This window comes from Bidens hawaiensis, unplaced genomic scaffold (assembly GCF_021521415.1).
Source record: "Bidens hawaiensis isolate Kalapana, Puna unplaced genomic scaffold, B.hawaiensis_p1.1 tig00035123_1, whole genome shotgun sequence".
Taxonomy (NCBI): Eukaryota; Viridiplantae; Streptophyta; class Magnoliopsida; order Asterales; family Asteraceae; genus Bidens; species Bidens hawaiensis.
Window position 1 is genome coordinate 29,872 of NW_027496118.1, and position 18,366 is coordinate 48,237.

Sequence of the window (18,366 nt, forward strand, 5' to 3'; positions counted from 1 at the left end):
TGGACATTCATCGAACTATTCTTGGGTTGGAAACCAAGATTAACAATTGCACCAATGCTATGGTGAACGCTGCTGCTGGAGGAAACGTCTTAGCCTTGGGACCAAAGGTAGAAGTTCCTAAGCCATCTCCATTCATGGGCAAACGAGAAGCAAAGGTTGTAGAGAACTTCTTGTGGGAGATGGGGCAATACTTTAAGGGGATCGGTATCGTAGATGATCAAGTGAAGATCAACACGACTTCGGCCTACTTAAAGGACATCGCGGCTTTGTGGTGGAGACGTAAAACGGTGGAAATCGATGAAGGTGCGTGTCTTATGAATACTTGGGCTGATATTGTTCGAGAGGTCAAGAAGCAATTTTATCCGGAGAACGCTGAAGATGAAGCGAGGCTTCGTCTCCGGAACATAAAACACTCCGGTTCTCTCAAGGACTACATCAATGAATACATTTCAATAATCCTTGAGATACCGGACCTGACGGAGAAAGACCGTCTCTTCAACTTTCTCGCTGGCTTACAAGCTTGGGCTAGAGTGGAGCTCAAAAAGAGGGGGGGTCCAAGATCTTTCTTCAGCCATTGCTATAGCTGAAGGGCTCAACGACTACCCTCGAAAAGATGTGGAGAATAAAAGGCCCAAGGATCGAAAGCCTAGCCACGAGAAAGGTGGGGGACCGAAACCACATCAGCCCAACGACCATAAGACCCCGCCGCAATGGAAGTCCCGTGATAAAAAGCCCATGAAGACAGATGATCGTTGCTTTATTTGTGATAGGCTTGGACATCGAGCTAGGGAGTGTCCGAAGAAGGCCAGCCTACATGCCATGATCGCCCGAGAAGAATGCTGTAACGAAGACAATGATGCTTGCATGGGGTCGATGCAAGTGCTTAATGCGATCAAGGCACAAGTCGAATGCCGATCCACGCCGAACAAAGGGCTACAATTTGTTCATGCGAAGATAAGGGGAAATGAAGTCCGTGCCATGGTTGACACGGGTGCCACACATAACTTCATGGCCGTTGAAGCAGCTAAGCGGCTGGGTGTTCCAAGGGAATGGTGCCATCAAGACTGTTAACACCAATGCAAAGCCGATACGTGGGGAAGCCAAGAACGTTCACGTTCATATTGGAGATTGGGCTGGGCAAATTAACTTCACCATCGTTGAAATGGATGACTTCAAGGTGGTGCTTGGCATGGAATTCTTTGATCAAGTACGTGCCATTCTCTTGCCATCCGCCAACTCTATTTACATTCCTTGCGAGGGGAAGAGTTGTATGGTGAATAAGGAGCGTGGGTTGAAGGAAGGGCCGAAGACCATTTCAGCCATACAATTCAGAAAAGGATGCAACAAGAAGGAACTATGCTACTTGGCTGTAGCAAAGGTGGTGGATTAAGAAGACAAGCCGGTTGCCGTGCCAACCGAGATCAAAGAAGTTCTGGAGGAGTTCAAGGACGTAATGCCCACTGAGTTGCCCAAGAGGCTTCCTCCACGAAGGGAAGTCGATCATGAGATCGAGCTAGAACCAGGTTCTAAGCCCCCGTCCAAGGCTCCCTATCGCATGCCACCGCCCGAGTTGGAGGAGTTACGCAAGCAACTTAAAGAGCTGCTGGATGCCGGGTACATACGTCCCTCCAAAGCCCCATATGGTGCCCCGGTTCTGTTCCAAAAGAAGAAGGATGGATCGCTGAGCATGTGTATAGACTACCGGGCGCTCAACAAAATAACGGTGAAAAACAAGTACCCTATACCGCTAATTGCTTATTTGTCCGATCAACTTGGCAATGCTAAGTACTTTTCGAAGCTGGATTTGCGCTCGGGCTACTATCAAGTAAGAATTGCTGAGGGGGACGAGGCCTAGACAACTTGCATCACAAGGTATGGATCGTATGAGTTTCTCGTGATGTCGTTTGGCCTCATAAATGCACCAGCAACTTTTTGTACCTTGATGAACAAGCTCTTCCATCCATTCTTGGACAAGTTTGTGGTGGTATACTTGGACGATATCGTAGTATATAGCCGCACTATGGAGGACCATGTGGCACACTTGCGGCAAGTTTTCAAAGTACTACGAGAGAACGAGCTATATGTCAAGTTGGAGAAATGCTTGTTCGCCCAAGAAGAGGTGGAGTTCTTGGGTCATCGTATTAAGGAAGGAAAACTCATGTTGGATGAAGCCAAGGTAAAGGCGATCCAAGAGTGGGAAGCACCAACCAAGGTTCCCGAGCTTCGTTCGTTCCTTGGGTTGGTCAACTATTATCGTCGTTTCATCATGAGTTATTCGGCGAAAGCTGCACCCTTGACGGATTTGCTCAAAAAGAATAAGCCGTGGGTATGGGACGAGCAATGCGAGGCAGCTTTCAAGGCGTTAAAAGAAGCGGTTATGTCGGAACCTGTCTTAGCACTCCCCGACATTACGAAACCGTTCGAGCTACACACTGACGCATCGGATTTTGCCATTGGGGGAGTCCTTAGGCAAGAAGGACATCCGATTGCGTTCGAGAGTAGGAAGCTTAACGACACCGAGAAGAAATATACGGTGCAAGAAAAGGAGATGACAGCCGTAGTACATTGCTTACGTACTTGGAGGCATTATCTTCTCGGGTCCAGGTTCGTTATCAAAACTGATAACGTTGCCACTAGCTATTTTCAATCGCAAAAGAAGTTAAGTCCCAAACAAGCTAGATGGCAAAACTTCCTTGCGGAATTTGATTATGTCTTGGAGTATAAGCCGGGAAAAGAAAATGTGGTAGCCGATGCACTAAGTCGAAAAGCTGAACTTGCTTCCATCACTAGACCCACATTTGATCTCCAAGACCAAATCAAGGAAGGGCTAAAGGAAGATTTGTTCGCAAAGCATCTCTTCACTTTAGCCAAGGAGGGCAAAACAACTCGTTTTTGGGTGAAAGGCGAGTTGTTATTCACCAAGGGAAACCGGTTGTTTGTGCCAAGATGGGGTGATCTTAAGCGCGAAATCATGAAGGATTGTCATGATTCGTTATGGGCTGGTCATCCTGGAGTAAAAAGAACGGTGGCACTCATCGAAGGTACATTCTATTGGCCACGCTTAAAGGATGATGTTGAGACGTGTGTTCGAACTTGCCTAGTGTGCCAACAAGACAAGATCGAACAACGTCAACCGGGAGGTTTGTTAGAGCCGTTACCCATTCCAAAGGGGCCATGGGAAAGCATTTCCATGGACTTCATTACTTGCCTGCCCAAGTCTGAAGGCTCCGGGAGTATTATTGTGGTGGTTGATAGGTTCTCAAAATATGGAACCTTCATCCCTGCACCTGCCGATGTAACTGCTGCTGAGACGACAAGGCTGTTTTTTAAGCATGTGGTCAAGTATTGGGGGATTCCACATGTAATTGTTAGTGATCGAGACCCACGATTCACTGGAAGTTTTGGTGTGAGCTGTTCAAGATTATGGGGACCGACTTAAACTTCTCAACCAGCTTCCACCCCCAAACGGATGGGCAAACCGAAAGGGTTAATGCCTTGTTGGAGTTATATCTCCGACACTATGTAAGTGCAAATCAAAAGGATTGGGCAAAGCTCCTTGATTTTGCACAATTTTCTTATAATATGCAGAGGAGTGAAGCTTCGGGGAAGAGTCCTTTTGAGCTGGTCACGGGACGCCAGCCACTTACCCCAAATGCCTTGGTAGCATCGTATGAAGGGACTAGTCCAGCTGCTTACAAAAGTCTGAAGGAATGGCACGAGCAAGCTGATTTAGCTCGGACTTCTCTTAACAAAGCAGCTAAGTAAATGAAGAAATGGGCCGACGATAAACGAAGGCACATGGAGTTCCAGGTTGGAGACCAAGTCATGGTGAAACTCGTACCAAATCAGTTCAAGTCCCTAAGAAAGGTCCACAAAGGACTTGTTCGTAGGTACGAAGGCCCATTTCCGGTGATTGCTCGAGTTGGTAAAGTTTCATATAAACTTCAATGCCATCAAAGTTGAAGATTCATCCTGTCTTCCACGTAAGTTTCCTCAAGCCTTATCATGAAGACTTGGAGGACCCAAATCGTGGTGTGTCTAAGCGGGCGCCAACCGCTGTGGTAACATCATTCGATCGGGAGGTGTCTGAGATTTTGTCCGATCGAACTGTTAGTCGAAGGGGTGTGCCAAAGCACAAAGAATACTTGGTCAAGTGGAAGAACTTGCCGGACACCGACGCAAGTTGGGAAGCCGAGGATATGTTATGGCAGTTCCGAGACAAGATCAAGGAGTACCATGAAGCTAGCACGACGAGGACGTCGCGAGTTTAGGTGGGGGAGAATGTCACGACCCGCCTAAAATCTGATCAGGATGGTTCGTTTTTCCAGAAAATTCCAGTAGATTCAAGAGTTCAAGACTTAGAAAATATCCAAGATATTTTCTAAGGAAAACCCTAGAAATCTCCATAGAAAAATCTGGTTAAAAGTTACTAGAATGATCCATGTAAATATGTAGGATATTTATGTAATATTTTATTATTAGAAGGACCTAGAAAGAAAGTCCTAGAACATGAGGGTGTAAGTATAAATACTTGTAACCTAGCTCATTTGTAACCATCCAGAAATAAACAATACAAAGCAATCTTTGCAAAGCACTCTTCAATCGTCTAAGTTCCCTTAAGCATTCTCAAACAATCTTGTGTTCCCTTTTCAAGTCATAGGATCGTTGCTACGTTTTGGTGTTCAAGGCTGATCTTAGAAGGAGTCTAAGAGCCGCGCGAGAGTATAAGGGTTAACTCCGTGACATCAAGCCCCAAACTTGGCCCCTCGGATCTAATGATATTCAAGGTTTTAGCCATTTCAATGGTGTCTCCTAAAATCGTGCCATCATCTAAGTACCATGCATGGAAAAGTAACTTATAACCATCTCGTACCCGATGAATGAGGGTGGTGTAAGGCTAATGCAAAGAGAATGGGCCCTATGTAACAATTGACATTCGTCAATTTCGGGTCACTTTTGTATTTGTTTTATCATGTAAACCGACCTTTTTTGTAAACTGGAATCTTCGATATAATCAAAATGATGAATTTTATGTTACATTATTGTTTTATACTTGTCGGATCTCAAAAACACCCTTTTCGGTCCCTAAAATGGCCTTAAAACAACTCCGGGGGTCAAAACTGTCAATTTTGAAAAGTAACTTATAACCATCTCGTACCCGGTGAATGAGGGTGGTGTAAGGCTAATGCAAAGAGAAGGGGTCCTATGTAACAATTGACATTCGTCAATTTCGGGTCACTTTTGTATTTGTTTTATCATGTAAACCGACCTTTTTTGTAAACTGGAATCTTCGATATAATCAAAATGATGGATTTTATGTTACATTATTGTTTTATACTTGTCGGATCTCAAAAACACCCTTTTCGGTCCCTAAAATGGCCTTAAAACAAATCCGGGGTCAAAACTGTCAATTTTGAAAGTTCAGATATTTCCTTTTGTGACCTTAGGGAGGTATGCACAGAAATCGTTTTTTTGTTGTTTTTATGCAAACATGTGACTTAAACCAACCCATTTTCATGCAAGACTCTTTATGCTTTACCCTATATATACATGACCATCTTCTTCATTTTACACCTACTCATACTCCAAATTCTCTATCAAATTCAAAGATCTTAAGGTTGTTTTCTTAGTGTTCTTGAAGGTTTGACTTCCAAAAGTCAAACTTAGTTTAATCTTTCATTCTAATTAACTTATGTAGTCTTATTAACACTTGTTTATGGTTGTACAACATATATATAATATACACCCCTTGTTACCTTCGGTAGTTACTTCTCTGGTTCCGATTGGTGAGGTTTCGGACCTTGTAAGGCAAGGCTTCATGGAGGACTTACGTGGTCCTTGTTATATATTTTCCGCATCTAACAATCTAACTTTATTGCTTACTAACCATGCTTAACTTCTGCTCATTTTAGTTTATTTACAAGTTCCATGGTTATGGGTTTGAGGGTCTATGTTTCAGTTTAACCGTAAATAGCTCTAAATCGTAAACCGAACTTTGCTTACTAGTTTTTGTTAAATACTTGTTTAAACATGTTTAATGTTAGATCTCAGTTTATAAAACCATTTTTACGAGTTCCATGGTTATGGGTTGGTAGATTCTAACCTCGGTCTTAACCCGAAACTAGATCCGAAACCGAAAACCGAACTTTTGCTTAAAGACTTTATTGTTAACTTTTTTGTTGTAAAACTTAAGTATTTTCATTTGTACTTTATTACTCGCTTAAGACACACAAGTGTGTTTTTAGCTATCAAGACTTGTATATTTCTTTAAAAATAGTTTACAAACTGATTTTAATTATTTTCTTAAGTACTTGGAAATGTTGGATCCAACTTGATCTCATAACAAAGTTTGGATCGACAAAACCGAACACTCGCTTAACGTACGTTGTTAGTTCTAAAACAATAGATCTACATATTTAGTTAAGTCTTATTAAGTTTTATTGAGTTATTTCATAACATTCATTATTTTGGAAAGTTGACTTAGGGTTTGACCAATTATCAAGACCCGAACCAACAACCCGAACACTCGTTAAAACCCGTTTTAGTATCTTTATTCCCAAGGGACTTGCATTCTTGCATTTTACCTACCTTATTACTTAACATAGGTTGAGTAAATATTAAGGTTAGATACTTTAACCCGGTTTCGAGCAAACTTATATTTTTAAAGGGTTATTATTATAAATTCTTAAATAGTTACATTTTAAACCTTGAACTTTAATTGTTTACTTTTCTCAACATTTATTTTACTTAAAGACTTTCAAGACAACATTTCTAAATCCAAGACTTCTTTCCTTTTAGGCCTTGTTCGTTAAACCCATCGTTCGGCAAATCTCCAAACTATCATCTTTCAAGTTTATTACTTGAACGTGAGTACTTTCATACCCCGTTTTTCATCTTTTGTTTTGGGGGTGACATTTCATACTTATTCAACTAAATGTTTTATACTTGAATCTTAAACCACAAATGTTATTGTATACTTTACTTGAATAATTGCTCAATTTGGTGTTCTATGATTATGTGCCTATGTGTTTATCGCTTTAGGTTGGTGGAACTATAAAACCCTAATCTATTTGGCATCCCCTTATAGCAAGGTGTCGTTAATGTAATGAAATTAACGATAACTACAAAATCCTAGACTATTTGGCATCCCCTTATAATTACGTGTCGCTAACGTAATTCTATTAGCGATTTTATCCAAATTATTGCTTTTATTTTTTGTTTCGTATACGAGTTTTGTGGCTCTTTCTTACTATATATTTATATGCTCAAACTTACGAATTGCTCACCAAGCTTTGTGTTGATAAACTTTATTTTATGAAATGTTACAGGTTTGCATCTTGGTTGATTTGGGATTGTGAAGAAAACGTCATCAAATACCTTTAGGGTATTAGCAAAACGAACAATCTATGATTTGCTATATTTTGTTATATTTGTCTTATGAATATTGTTATGTGACATTTTTGATGCTGTGAAATGAAATGAGATTGTTAAATATCGTCGCTTTAATTAGTGTCATGTGCTTATGAGCAATCGTTACACCTCGGCATGTTCCGCCGCCTTTGGTCGGGGTGTGACATCCTAAAGAATCGCCTTGTTAAACCCGGTAGTTGACTGGATACAACATTCTCTACATATAGCCTAGCTGGTTTCTGATAAAGAAAATTAACCCATAGAGAAATAGATGAGCATCTGGCACGAACCTCATGCAGTATTGTGGTCCTATCCACCAAGTTGAAGGCATTAGAAAAATTACTGTAAGCAAAGCCAACGACCCATCAGAGTGGAACATGTTAAGAAATATATCCATGCTATGAAGCACCGCCTTCGCTCCACTCGTGGTCCCCACCCCGAATTAAAATTCACCAAGGTATTTTGTCATCGCTTTCCCAACACTCCTTATAGCCACTTTGGATAAAAGCCTTCTCCATATCGCGCCAACGGCGTTAGGGGGGCATAAGCCACAAACTCCGCCAAAGAAACATGGCATCTCCCCCCTAACCACAAGTTAACCACCTCAGTGATAGCTTTAAGCAACCCCACAGCAATCACGGATCCTTCCCCACATAGGGCATCCAAAATATGTTGGGCCCTAAGCCCACCTCTCCCACAAGAAGTCCCTTTAGGAAAATATGGCCTAAAACACTTTCAACGTCCACAACCAAATGGGTCTCCGAGAGTAAGGCCCTAGGCAAGGTGGGCGGGGGCAAGATGAGATGCTTATCAAGCAACACTTTCATAGTAACGTCACCAAGAGGAGCAACACCCGAAGAGCACAAAACCTTAACCGCGGTCGTGAAGTGTCTGTCAGCAACCTTTCGAATACACTGCTTAGCATTGAGGCCCTCCCTCGAATGATCACCCCCGAAGGAGGCCTCATCGGCTCTTGAGCCCATATCTATTTGTTGGTTAAAGAGCGATTGGATAAGATCAACACATCCGCTTCCATCACCCCAAGTTGCTAAGGCCTGCTGAATAGAATGACATTGTAAGGATTTCCTATTCCTCGACCTACGCTCCTGAAGACTAGACAACTTGTAATGTTCAACAGGGTAATATCAAAAGTCTAACCCACGCTTCAATGAACTCTGGCCTAGACACCACCTTACACAATGAAACAGATAAGGCCTAGACAAGTCATAGTTCAATAGAGAAAGCACGTCTTCTATTTGCTAAGATCAAGTCATAGTTCAATAGGAGAAAGAACGAGGAATTAAAGTTTTAAAGTTCGTAAATGGATTAATGTGAGAGTAAAAGGGTCAAAACATTTACCTTTTTATTAGAGAATATAAATATAAATATAAATATAAATATAGACTAGTAGATTATATATAATTTATATAAGTTAGCTAGTTATTTTTACGTATATATGATATATCACTATTAAATAATTTGTTATTACTGTTATATTTAAAACCCTCGTGGTAGGTCGTTTTTCGATATTGATGTAAATGTTACAGAAAAGTTTCAAAAGTGTGGTTTCAACGTTGTACTTGAGACCATCCTCCTTATATTTTTTGTTTATTGCATACAATATAATAGGGTCAGAGAAATAGATTATTAAACTCTGTTCAAGTAATAATATATCCTGTACGCAGTGGCGGACCCAGGATTTTTTGTCGACGGGGTCCCAACTTTTTCGGTTTACAAAATTTTCAGGTCGGTCGTTATTCGGGTCGGGTCGAGACGAGTAACATAATAAAACACGGAAATATGGTGTTATTGGAAACGAGTAAGTAGAAAGAATCTAGATTAGAAACTAGATAGAACATACATTTTTAATTCATTTTTATTCATACTCGAAAAACATAAACATAAGCTATATATATATATATATATATATATATATATATATATATATATATATGGTCTTACATAAATAATCAAGACATGAAAAACTAACTCTTACACAAATAAATTATTAATTATAATATACATACATAAGATAATTAATAAAAGAATATGTAAAACCCATGTTGTTATTATATATGTTGGATGGTGATAATGACTATATGAGAGAAACTAAAAAAAACACAAATATCCCAACTAAATAACTAATATTGACTATGATATAAAAAAACAACAAAAACTGAGTATGGAGAGGCTTGAACCTGCAACCTCTCAAAGAAAAACAAGGGAATTTCCACTAGACCAGTTTAGCCTTAATAGTATGGGTTCCAAGTATTAATTTTTATAGGGTCCTTACAAAATTTAGTATACCGTCTCTAAGTATTTTTTAAAAAACATTGGTGTCCCGGGACCCCGATGGGACCTATGTAGGTCCGCCCCTGCCTGTACGAGGTTCTTTTTTCCACATTTTCTAATAATCATTCTTTGGAACCACCTTCCCAAGTTGCAAAGCACTAAAAAGCAGTATTCGCCTTGATTTTATATTTTATCGTTTGATACCGAATCAAAATATCAAATTAATATCAAGCACTATTTTTGATATTATGTAAATCATCTGTTCATCTATTTTTCTTTAAAGACATTCCATGCACTAACTATTTTTCTATATTTTTTTTTTGTTTTTAATTATTCTTAATAGCTTTCTAAATCATGAATAAATTATTGTTAGATTAAATTATTCCGTTTATAGAGCATTAATAATTGGATAAGATAGACAGTCTGTATTAAAAAACAAAAGGTTCAATTCTATGAAATTTGAACCGTTAATTCAATGTGTTATGATCTGACCAAATTAATCATTCATACATGGGTTGAAATGTCACAACAAAACATTGCAAATTTTCATGAAAACGCATAAAATATGTGACAGCTATAACAACTGCAATTATACATGTACACCAGTCAAAAAGTACCATCGAATTGCCCGGCCTGTTGCAACCGATCCAAGTTGTTACTTAGGGTGGCATGGCCAGAAAACATGACACGGAAGAAATATGTTTTGGGTCGACTTCACGCGATTCATCTATTAAACACATCAGCACGAACACGACGCCTCTTAAAACACGACCCACTTAATAAGTGGGTGACTTGTTAACCCTCGAGGGTTTTTAAAAATAGTTTGATTTTAGAGATGAAAAGTATTAAAATTTAAAATAAAATATTTTGATTTTGTAACCTTTTTTTCTCCAACTTTAACTTCTAAAAGTGAAATTTATTTTTCCTTTCGAACTTTTTTATCGTCTCGCCATTAACAACAATTTCATTTTATTAATTCTAAATATCCATTTTACAACCATTTCCGTGTGCTTCTTCTATTCTCAAGCTAAATATATAACCAAGTTTGCTAACTGAGAATAAATAATTGCGAAATAAAAAACAATTAAAAAGACATCAAGCACAAAAAATAGCTTTCTTTGAGACGGAATATTTAATTGGGTTTCTGTTAAATTCAGCAAGACGAACCTGGAGGAATTGAGACTCCGTGCATATGTAAACCGACTCATTGTGTATATACATCATGTGTGTGATGTGAGTGGAAGAAAGGTAAATAAATAATTAGAAAGGGAATAATAATGTATTATATAATTAAACAGGATTAGATATGAGGTATGAGATGTGAGATGTTTTTAAAAAATGAGAGATAAATTTATAAAATAATGTCTTTTAATTAAATTATAGAGACATGAATGGAGGATGGACTATGAATACTCTTATATACGTTTAAAAATGATTTGATGTTAAAAGCGTCTAAAATATTGTCTGTAGGAGATAAAAACAAAGAAAGAAATAATATCAATGGGACTTTTGGTATGGTTGGCATGGAGGTTGACGGGTTGGCTTAGGTTGGGATTATTAGTAGCGTAGTAGGCATAGTTAAACCCGAATGACCCTAACAAAGCAAACACATAAAGTCATAAATATTTTAGCCGTAAACAATAAATATATATATATATATGGTTAAATCACATATAATTGTTTATTATTGTCACTCGTATAACTAATCATTGGAATCTAATAACATTAGACTAATATTTTTAGAAAGTATATATATATATATATCTTTGTGACGAACCATAAAACTCTACAATTCATGGATCATTATAACATGTCAAACACCATATTTCGTGTATACATCATAGCACCTTATGATATGTTTCATGTTGTGCATGTATATAGCATATACGATCGATAAAAAAACCTAACTAGATGTGTAATCATGGTTATTTTGTTTTGTTTCCTTAAAAAGACTTGTTTAAAAGTTTGTACATCAAATATGATTTTTGTTTGGCGAAAATCATATATGCGTTTACATATATAAAGTATAGTTACCCTTAACAAGATTTTATATTTGAAGATACGTGAATTCATTTTAATTCTACAGATAATACAAGCTTGATCCACCTTTTATGTACCTTTTTCGTGAATTTTTAGGACCTAAAGAAACTAATTGTAGCTTGTACCACTAGAAAAACTAGATTGAACTCACACTTAAGAAGCTAATGCCTCTATCAAGTGGAATACCGTTCAAAAAAATAAGGGAAAAAAAAATAAATGTGGGCTAACCTGTTTTATATTTCTTAATTATCATTTTATATTTTTGAGTGGAAGCAATGAAAGTCTTTTTATCTTAATGTGTGATTTATAGTTAAACTGTGTACTAAAATTTTTGGTCAACTAACTAACTGCAAGTATTTTTATAATAATAAAGTTTTGTGGAGACAAATGAACGTGGGATGATAAGTTTTAACTGTTCGAGGTATGGCACTATATGACATGTAAATAAATGAGATCCGCATATGCGGACTCGACAGGATAAATAACAGTACAACGTTGGAAATGAATGTAGTACTTTTCTTAAAAATAAAATCAATTTAGTACCTTTCTTAAACAGGAACAAATACGGTAATAATGCATATAAATTATTTTCTTTTTTTCAGAAAAAGTTACGTTATTTTCATTATTTAATTTAAGTTTTTACTTTGAAATCATTCTGTCTTGATGGGGTGATAAGGTGGTTAAAGGTTAAAATGTGAAATAAAAAATCATGAGCTCAAACCCTATTAAGTACAAAAATTTAGTTTTTATTTAGTGTAAAAATTTAGTCCTTCAAAAATGAAAAAAAAATAAAATTTACTTTGATATTTCTTATATTTTATTATATTTTTATACACGTCTTATATTAACATTTTGTTAGTGAAAAATTAGTTAGTATAGACGCAATATCTATATTAAATTATAATGGAGATAGATGTTCATTTTGGTTATTTACATCTTTCACAATCTCTATCCATCATACGTCGTTATATTAAAAAACCCTCACCGCCAGCGATATTAAATCCTTATGTCGCCCTACAATCGATTGATACTCCCAGCTATTTTAATGGCCGGTTTCATATTGTTCAGATTACCTCCTTCAATTGATTCATTTATGACTAAATCGGTTCCATTCGTTTCATCAATCATCTGCTTCAATTGATTCCTTTATGATCTCCGACCAATCCTCTCTCTGATCGTTCACAATCAAGCAGTCACCAACCCTTGAGTTATAAGATTTGTATATATTATATCTTTATATACATTCTGTATCAGCTTTTTTGTTCGTGGAAAATTAATTAGTATAGACGAAGTATATATTATCAATGTTTTCAGAAGAGAATCGGAACAGCCGACTGGACTGGACTGGAAACCGACACAACTAATCCGGATATCTGGTTGAGTACTCCCTTCGATGGCTGGAGCATATCTTTTATTCATTTTAAGATAGTTGCTAAAGTAGTTTCGCCGTTCAACCTGCCGGCTGAATAAAATGATATTGGTACTAGTGAATTGGTAACACAGCTGGTTGAGTTATAAAAAATTTAAATGGAGACTGTTTAATGTAACTAAAGAGGACTTTACTGAATTATATGCAATTTAGGAAACTGCAATATCAAAGACTTCCATAAACACATACGATAACATATAAATATTCACTACATATTTTTAAACAAAATGACTTGGACATCTGAATTTAAATTACCAAATACTAACAATATATCCTCACCATCATCATCCAAGAAGCACCAAACTCAGGCTCAAACAGCCTTCGTCACGAATCATCAAAATGGTGATCCGTCTCGTCGAAAATTTCCTCCTAAATGAACGAAAAATCCATCGTCAAAATGCATATTTTTTTAAATAAATATGAGAGAATATTTTAAAAAAATATTTACCTGTAAAAGCTCTTCGATTACGTCTTCCATTGTTATTACACCAACTGCTTCCTCATCAGGGACCGGAAGTGGCTTTCCATCTATTTCTAAGATGTCCGAATACATTTCTTTATTCCATTTTTTACTACTGAAGTTTCCTTTAAACGAATTGTTTCCTTTGCCCGGGAAACTTTTCCACTGCTTAAATGATCGTTTCGTCTTTAAACTCTTTTCTAGAGGAGTTTTAAGATCTCCATCAACGTCCACGCGCACTTCCTTCACTCCATTCTCTATAGCGTTCACATGACCAAATGATTATAAATGCTAAGTTTAATGTAGTTGAAAACGTCGTTTTTTTAGTATTGGACTCAGTTCAGCTTATGTTTAAAAACTAATATACTTATTATAACAATATTTAAGAATAATGTGGTACTTTTTCTTTTATAAAACTATAGCAACGACGGTTATAAACCCCTAGTTCTCTTCCCTGGCACCACACAATTTTGGAAAATAATTATTTACTAATCTCATTAGGTATAATTTAGTTTTTTCTACTAATTCGTAATATTATATATAATAATACAAATCTAGATATACAATATTGTTCAGCTTTTTGTCTGCAAATCAATATGAGTTTTATTGGAAACTGATTTGCATCCAACATACAGTATCTTTTGATCTTGTAATATCAATATTCCAGAGAATATTCCATGTTGGATAAAACTCATTAAAAAAAACACTGAACAAGATTACAAGACTGTTTATTTAGAATTATATTAGATTTCACAAACTATTAGAGAGAAAGTAAATTATATCTTAAATGAAAATTGAGAAAGAAAAATATAATTTTATCAAATTTGATAGTTCCCATGAAAGAGAACCGGTTGGCTACTTTAGTTTTAAAAAGGAAAAATAAACAATTTGTATCAGTTTTAAAAATAATCCCTAACAGGTCAAACAGGTATATTAAGAAAAACTAGCTCAAAGACAAAACAAGACGAAAAACTTAGCTGAGAGGAAAATAGGTTTCGGGTCAACCCAATCTGGTTTGACCCGTTACCAAAATATCCCATTTGGGCACATATAGTTTTCAGCATGAGGGGAGTACCTGATAATTGAGTCTTGGTGGCAGGCTGCTCGGTTTTTGTATTAATACATTGTCTCACAACAACAGCCATATGGCTGTGACCTTTTTGAAATTCGTTCAAGATATCATATAATGGAAGAGATTCTGCAACCCTATAACAAAAATATCATTTAAATTAGTATAATCCAAATTCAACAATCACCAAATTGATCGGTTATGTAAACGTTTATATCTCACATTTTATGTCAATACAAAAACAATATGAAAAAAGACGTTATATGACATTTTCGTGAATCAAGTAAAACCAATATGGCTAAAATATATTTAAATCACGTAAAATTAATATCATACTTGGGAATCCTGCGAATGGTGACATTCTTGACGGGAATTTCCTCATCGGCATGGATGGTTAGCAGATTTTTCACCTAAAATATATCAAAAAAAGGTCCAATAAAACATATAATACGTCTAAATCATGAATTAATGTTGGTATAATGAACATGTTTATATGATACTACCAGAATAAGTCCAATTATATTTGTGGGTTGCTCATAGTAGACAGGTATCCTGCTATGCCCTTTCTCCAAAATAATATTCATCAACTCCCTGTAGCACAAGAATACAAATGCAATCACAAAGATTCTATATGTCGAAAAAGCAAAGATTTTATTTAAATTATTAGAAGTATTCGCCACCTGTCAAGTTTGGCATTAATATCAATCGTGAACGTTTCTGATATTGGCGTCATTGCATCACTCGCTGTTTTTTCGGTTAGTTCCAGTGCTCCTGCTATTATTGTTGTCTCATCATGCGTTAATTCGCCACCTTTTCCAGCCTGTTATTAATAATATAAAAAAAATATAAAACTTTGAGAGAAAAAAAAATAATATTAAAATATCGAAAATGATTAATTTCATGTATACCTTTACAAACTTGAAAATTTTGATGTATAAACTAAAAATATCATACCCAACTTTAATAAATTTTTACTTAATGACCATTCTACCCCTTTCTACGTTATATTTGTTTAAAATTTTGTAGTTAAAGATGGGCATATATGAAATTTTACAGTTTTAAAAAGATAAGGGTAAATGGTCATTTATTAAATTGCAATTTCAAAAAATCTGAATAAATCACTGATTGCAACACACATACCTCGTTACCGTGAAAATTAACGAGTGTTTTCAACTCAGCTCTGCGAAACAGAGCAACATGTTCATGGCCCAACAAATAGTCTAGTAACTGTAACATATGAAAAGTCAAAACATCGTAAGTTCCAACACCGTTTGACTATATATGAAAAAGTCAACACGACGTTAACAAACTGAATCACCTTGCTTATAGGATAGGCAACAGGAAAACAGACGCAAACAAGAACACGCACAAACGGAGACACGGTTGCACCGATCGCGAGTCCATGTCGAGTACAAACAGATTGTGGTATGATCTGTGTGCATGAACAAACAATGGTGGTTTCACTTTGACCTAAAGTTTAATATATAATATACGTTATCAGTTTGTTACGCACCTCGCCAAACAGAAGTATTAATGTAACTGAAATAAGAATAGCGCCCCAAGCTGTGACCAGACTGTCCAGGAAAATTGGGAGAGCCTGTGAAAGATAATAATCGTGACAAACTTTAACTGCTATTTTAAGTTATAACAACTTGTTTTAATAAAACAAATCAAAATATTTATGAAAATACCTCCATTGCAGCAGCATTGCATATAAGAAGTGTGCAAAGTAGTAGATGTTGTCTTTTGACCACAGGTAGTATCTTCTCTGTTGAGTCAAAGATTTCAGATTAGTGACATAATTTACCCAAATTAGTTTACCAAATTAAGCTCAGGTATAATTAGGCTTATCATATAACACCTTTTTTTCTATTTTGGTACTAAAATTCTAACAGAGAATTTGGATATAAACGGATTCGGATTCGGGTCTAGCCCGAAAACCCGTTCAGCTAAAATGGGTCGTGTTGATTGGGTATCTTTTGCCAAAATTTAAACTAAAAAGGAATTTGGCATAAGATTTTATAATTAACATATTTATATAAATTTGTATCTTTTGTTGTAAAAATGTAAATTAAAAATATTAATATGCGAAAACGATAAAAAATAAAAAAAAATCGGTCAAACGGGCCAATCTGCGATTATGTGTGTCGTGTTCGGGTTCACATGTGATATTTGTGTTGGCGTCATGTTGGGTCCACCCGTTACCTGATAATATGTGTGCCATGTTTGGGTTCACGTGCAGGACACGATATTCCTGTTCAGGCAGTGTTCGGATTCGACATCAAATTTTATTTTATTAATGATGTTAATCTGTTACCATATATGAACGACATGAATAATACGAGTGCACGTTGTGACGTTTGTATCTTGTTTTGGTGTTGCCTTCCTAAGGTATTATTAACAAATGCTAGTATGCTACCATTATCTTCCATAGGTATGAAGAGTTATCTAAAATGTGGTATGTAACAATATCCACAAGAAATGTAACATAAATTCTGGTGAATGCTACTTTTGTTAAAAGTCGGCAAACACCATTCATAGTCAAAACCTACTTATAACAATTTTCCTTGAACACAAACCTCTTTATCTCAACCAACAACACATATGGTTGAGATCATAATTGTAAAAATCCCGTCTAGACACCGATTAACTAACCCCTGATTAATCATATTTGGTCAAAATCAGTCAAAATTGAAAACTTTATATACAAAAATTTGGTATAATTTACATATAAACTCCAATCCAGTTAGCGCCTAACAATTTCTACAACACTGGTTGAGATATATAAAGTATGACACAAAATGCTACCGATAACACAAAATGCGAGAACCATCTCGTCATTATCTCAACCAACAACTTATAAAATTAATCAAACATCAAGATTATTTATTATTTCTAAAAAAACATATCTTTCTTAAAAACATAAACTTTATCCCCAATTCACAACATCTTTATCATACTCACCGAACCAATTCGGACAATTCGGAGTACCCGATTTCGCCATTAATCTCAAACCCCCATTAATCTCAAACCCTAATCACCAAACTAACATCAAACCCATGAAATGAAAACAGTTACCTGCGTATTTACGGTCTTTCGGAGTACCCGATTTCGCAAGCACTTCAAGATCAACAAGACTCAACGACATAAGCCCCAACGTAAGCCCAGACATCAACCCAGCAAACAAAACCAGCATCACCACTATCCCAATGTGTATAAAAAACTCAGTCTCACCCCATCGATACTCCACCGCCATAATAATAATAATATTATTATCAACTAATTTCTACTCATTATTATGCTTTAAATAAAAAAACCCCTAATTAAGTTCAGGTAAAATGAGAAAGAAATGAGAGAAAACGATAAGAATGATATAGTGACAGCGTGACGGCAGAGGATGGATGAATCGTGTGGCATATAAGGGATTCGGGTGGCTGTTGGATAGTGACACAGACAGACACACACACAGGACTTGTCCTTTTGTTACTTATTTTATTATTAGTTTAGGATTATCTGTCTGGATTTTGTGTCAACTTTCAGTCAAATATGTACCAATAAGTGATAGACATCAAATTCTATTTTTTATTTTTATAATATTAACAATGTATATTGTTATTGATAAAAGAATTACTATTTAATTTATTATACTTAGGTAGTGATGTGAAC

The 18,366-nt window shown here is 36.2% G+C and overlaps 1 protein-coding gene across 1 annotated transcript; it reads right to left on the reverse strand.

The window, feature by feature from the left end:
* Positions 1-13,288: 13,288 nt before the first annotated feature.
* LOC143587080 (DUF21 domain-containing protein At4g33700-like) lies at positions 13,289-18,140 on the reverse strand. The gene is made up of 11 exons (XM_077068476.1): positions 17,779-18,140; positions 16,392-16,468; positions 16,214-16,297; positions 16,019-16,132; positions 15,841-15,927; positions 15,381-15,520; positions 15,204-15,291; positions 15,037-15,110; positions 14,707-14,837; positions 13,620-13,888; positions 13,289-13,540 (listed from the first exon to the last, which is right to left on the reverse strand). Exons 1-11 carry the CDS (start codon positions 17,954-17,956, stop codon positions 13,496-13,498), a joined length of 1,287 nt encoding a protein of 428 aa, XP_076924591.1. The 5' UTR covers positions 17,957-18,140; the 3' UTR covers positions 13,289-13,495.
* Between the last annotated feature and the right edge of the window lie 226 nt (positions 18,141-18,366).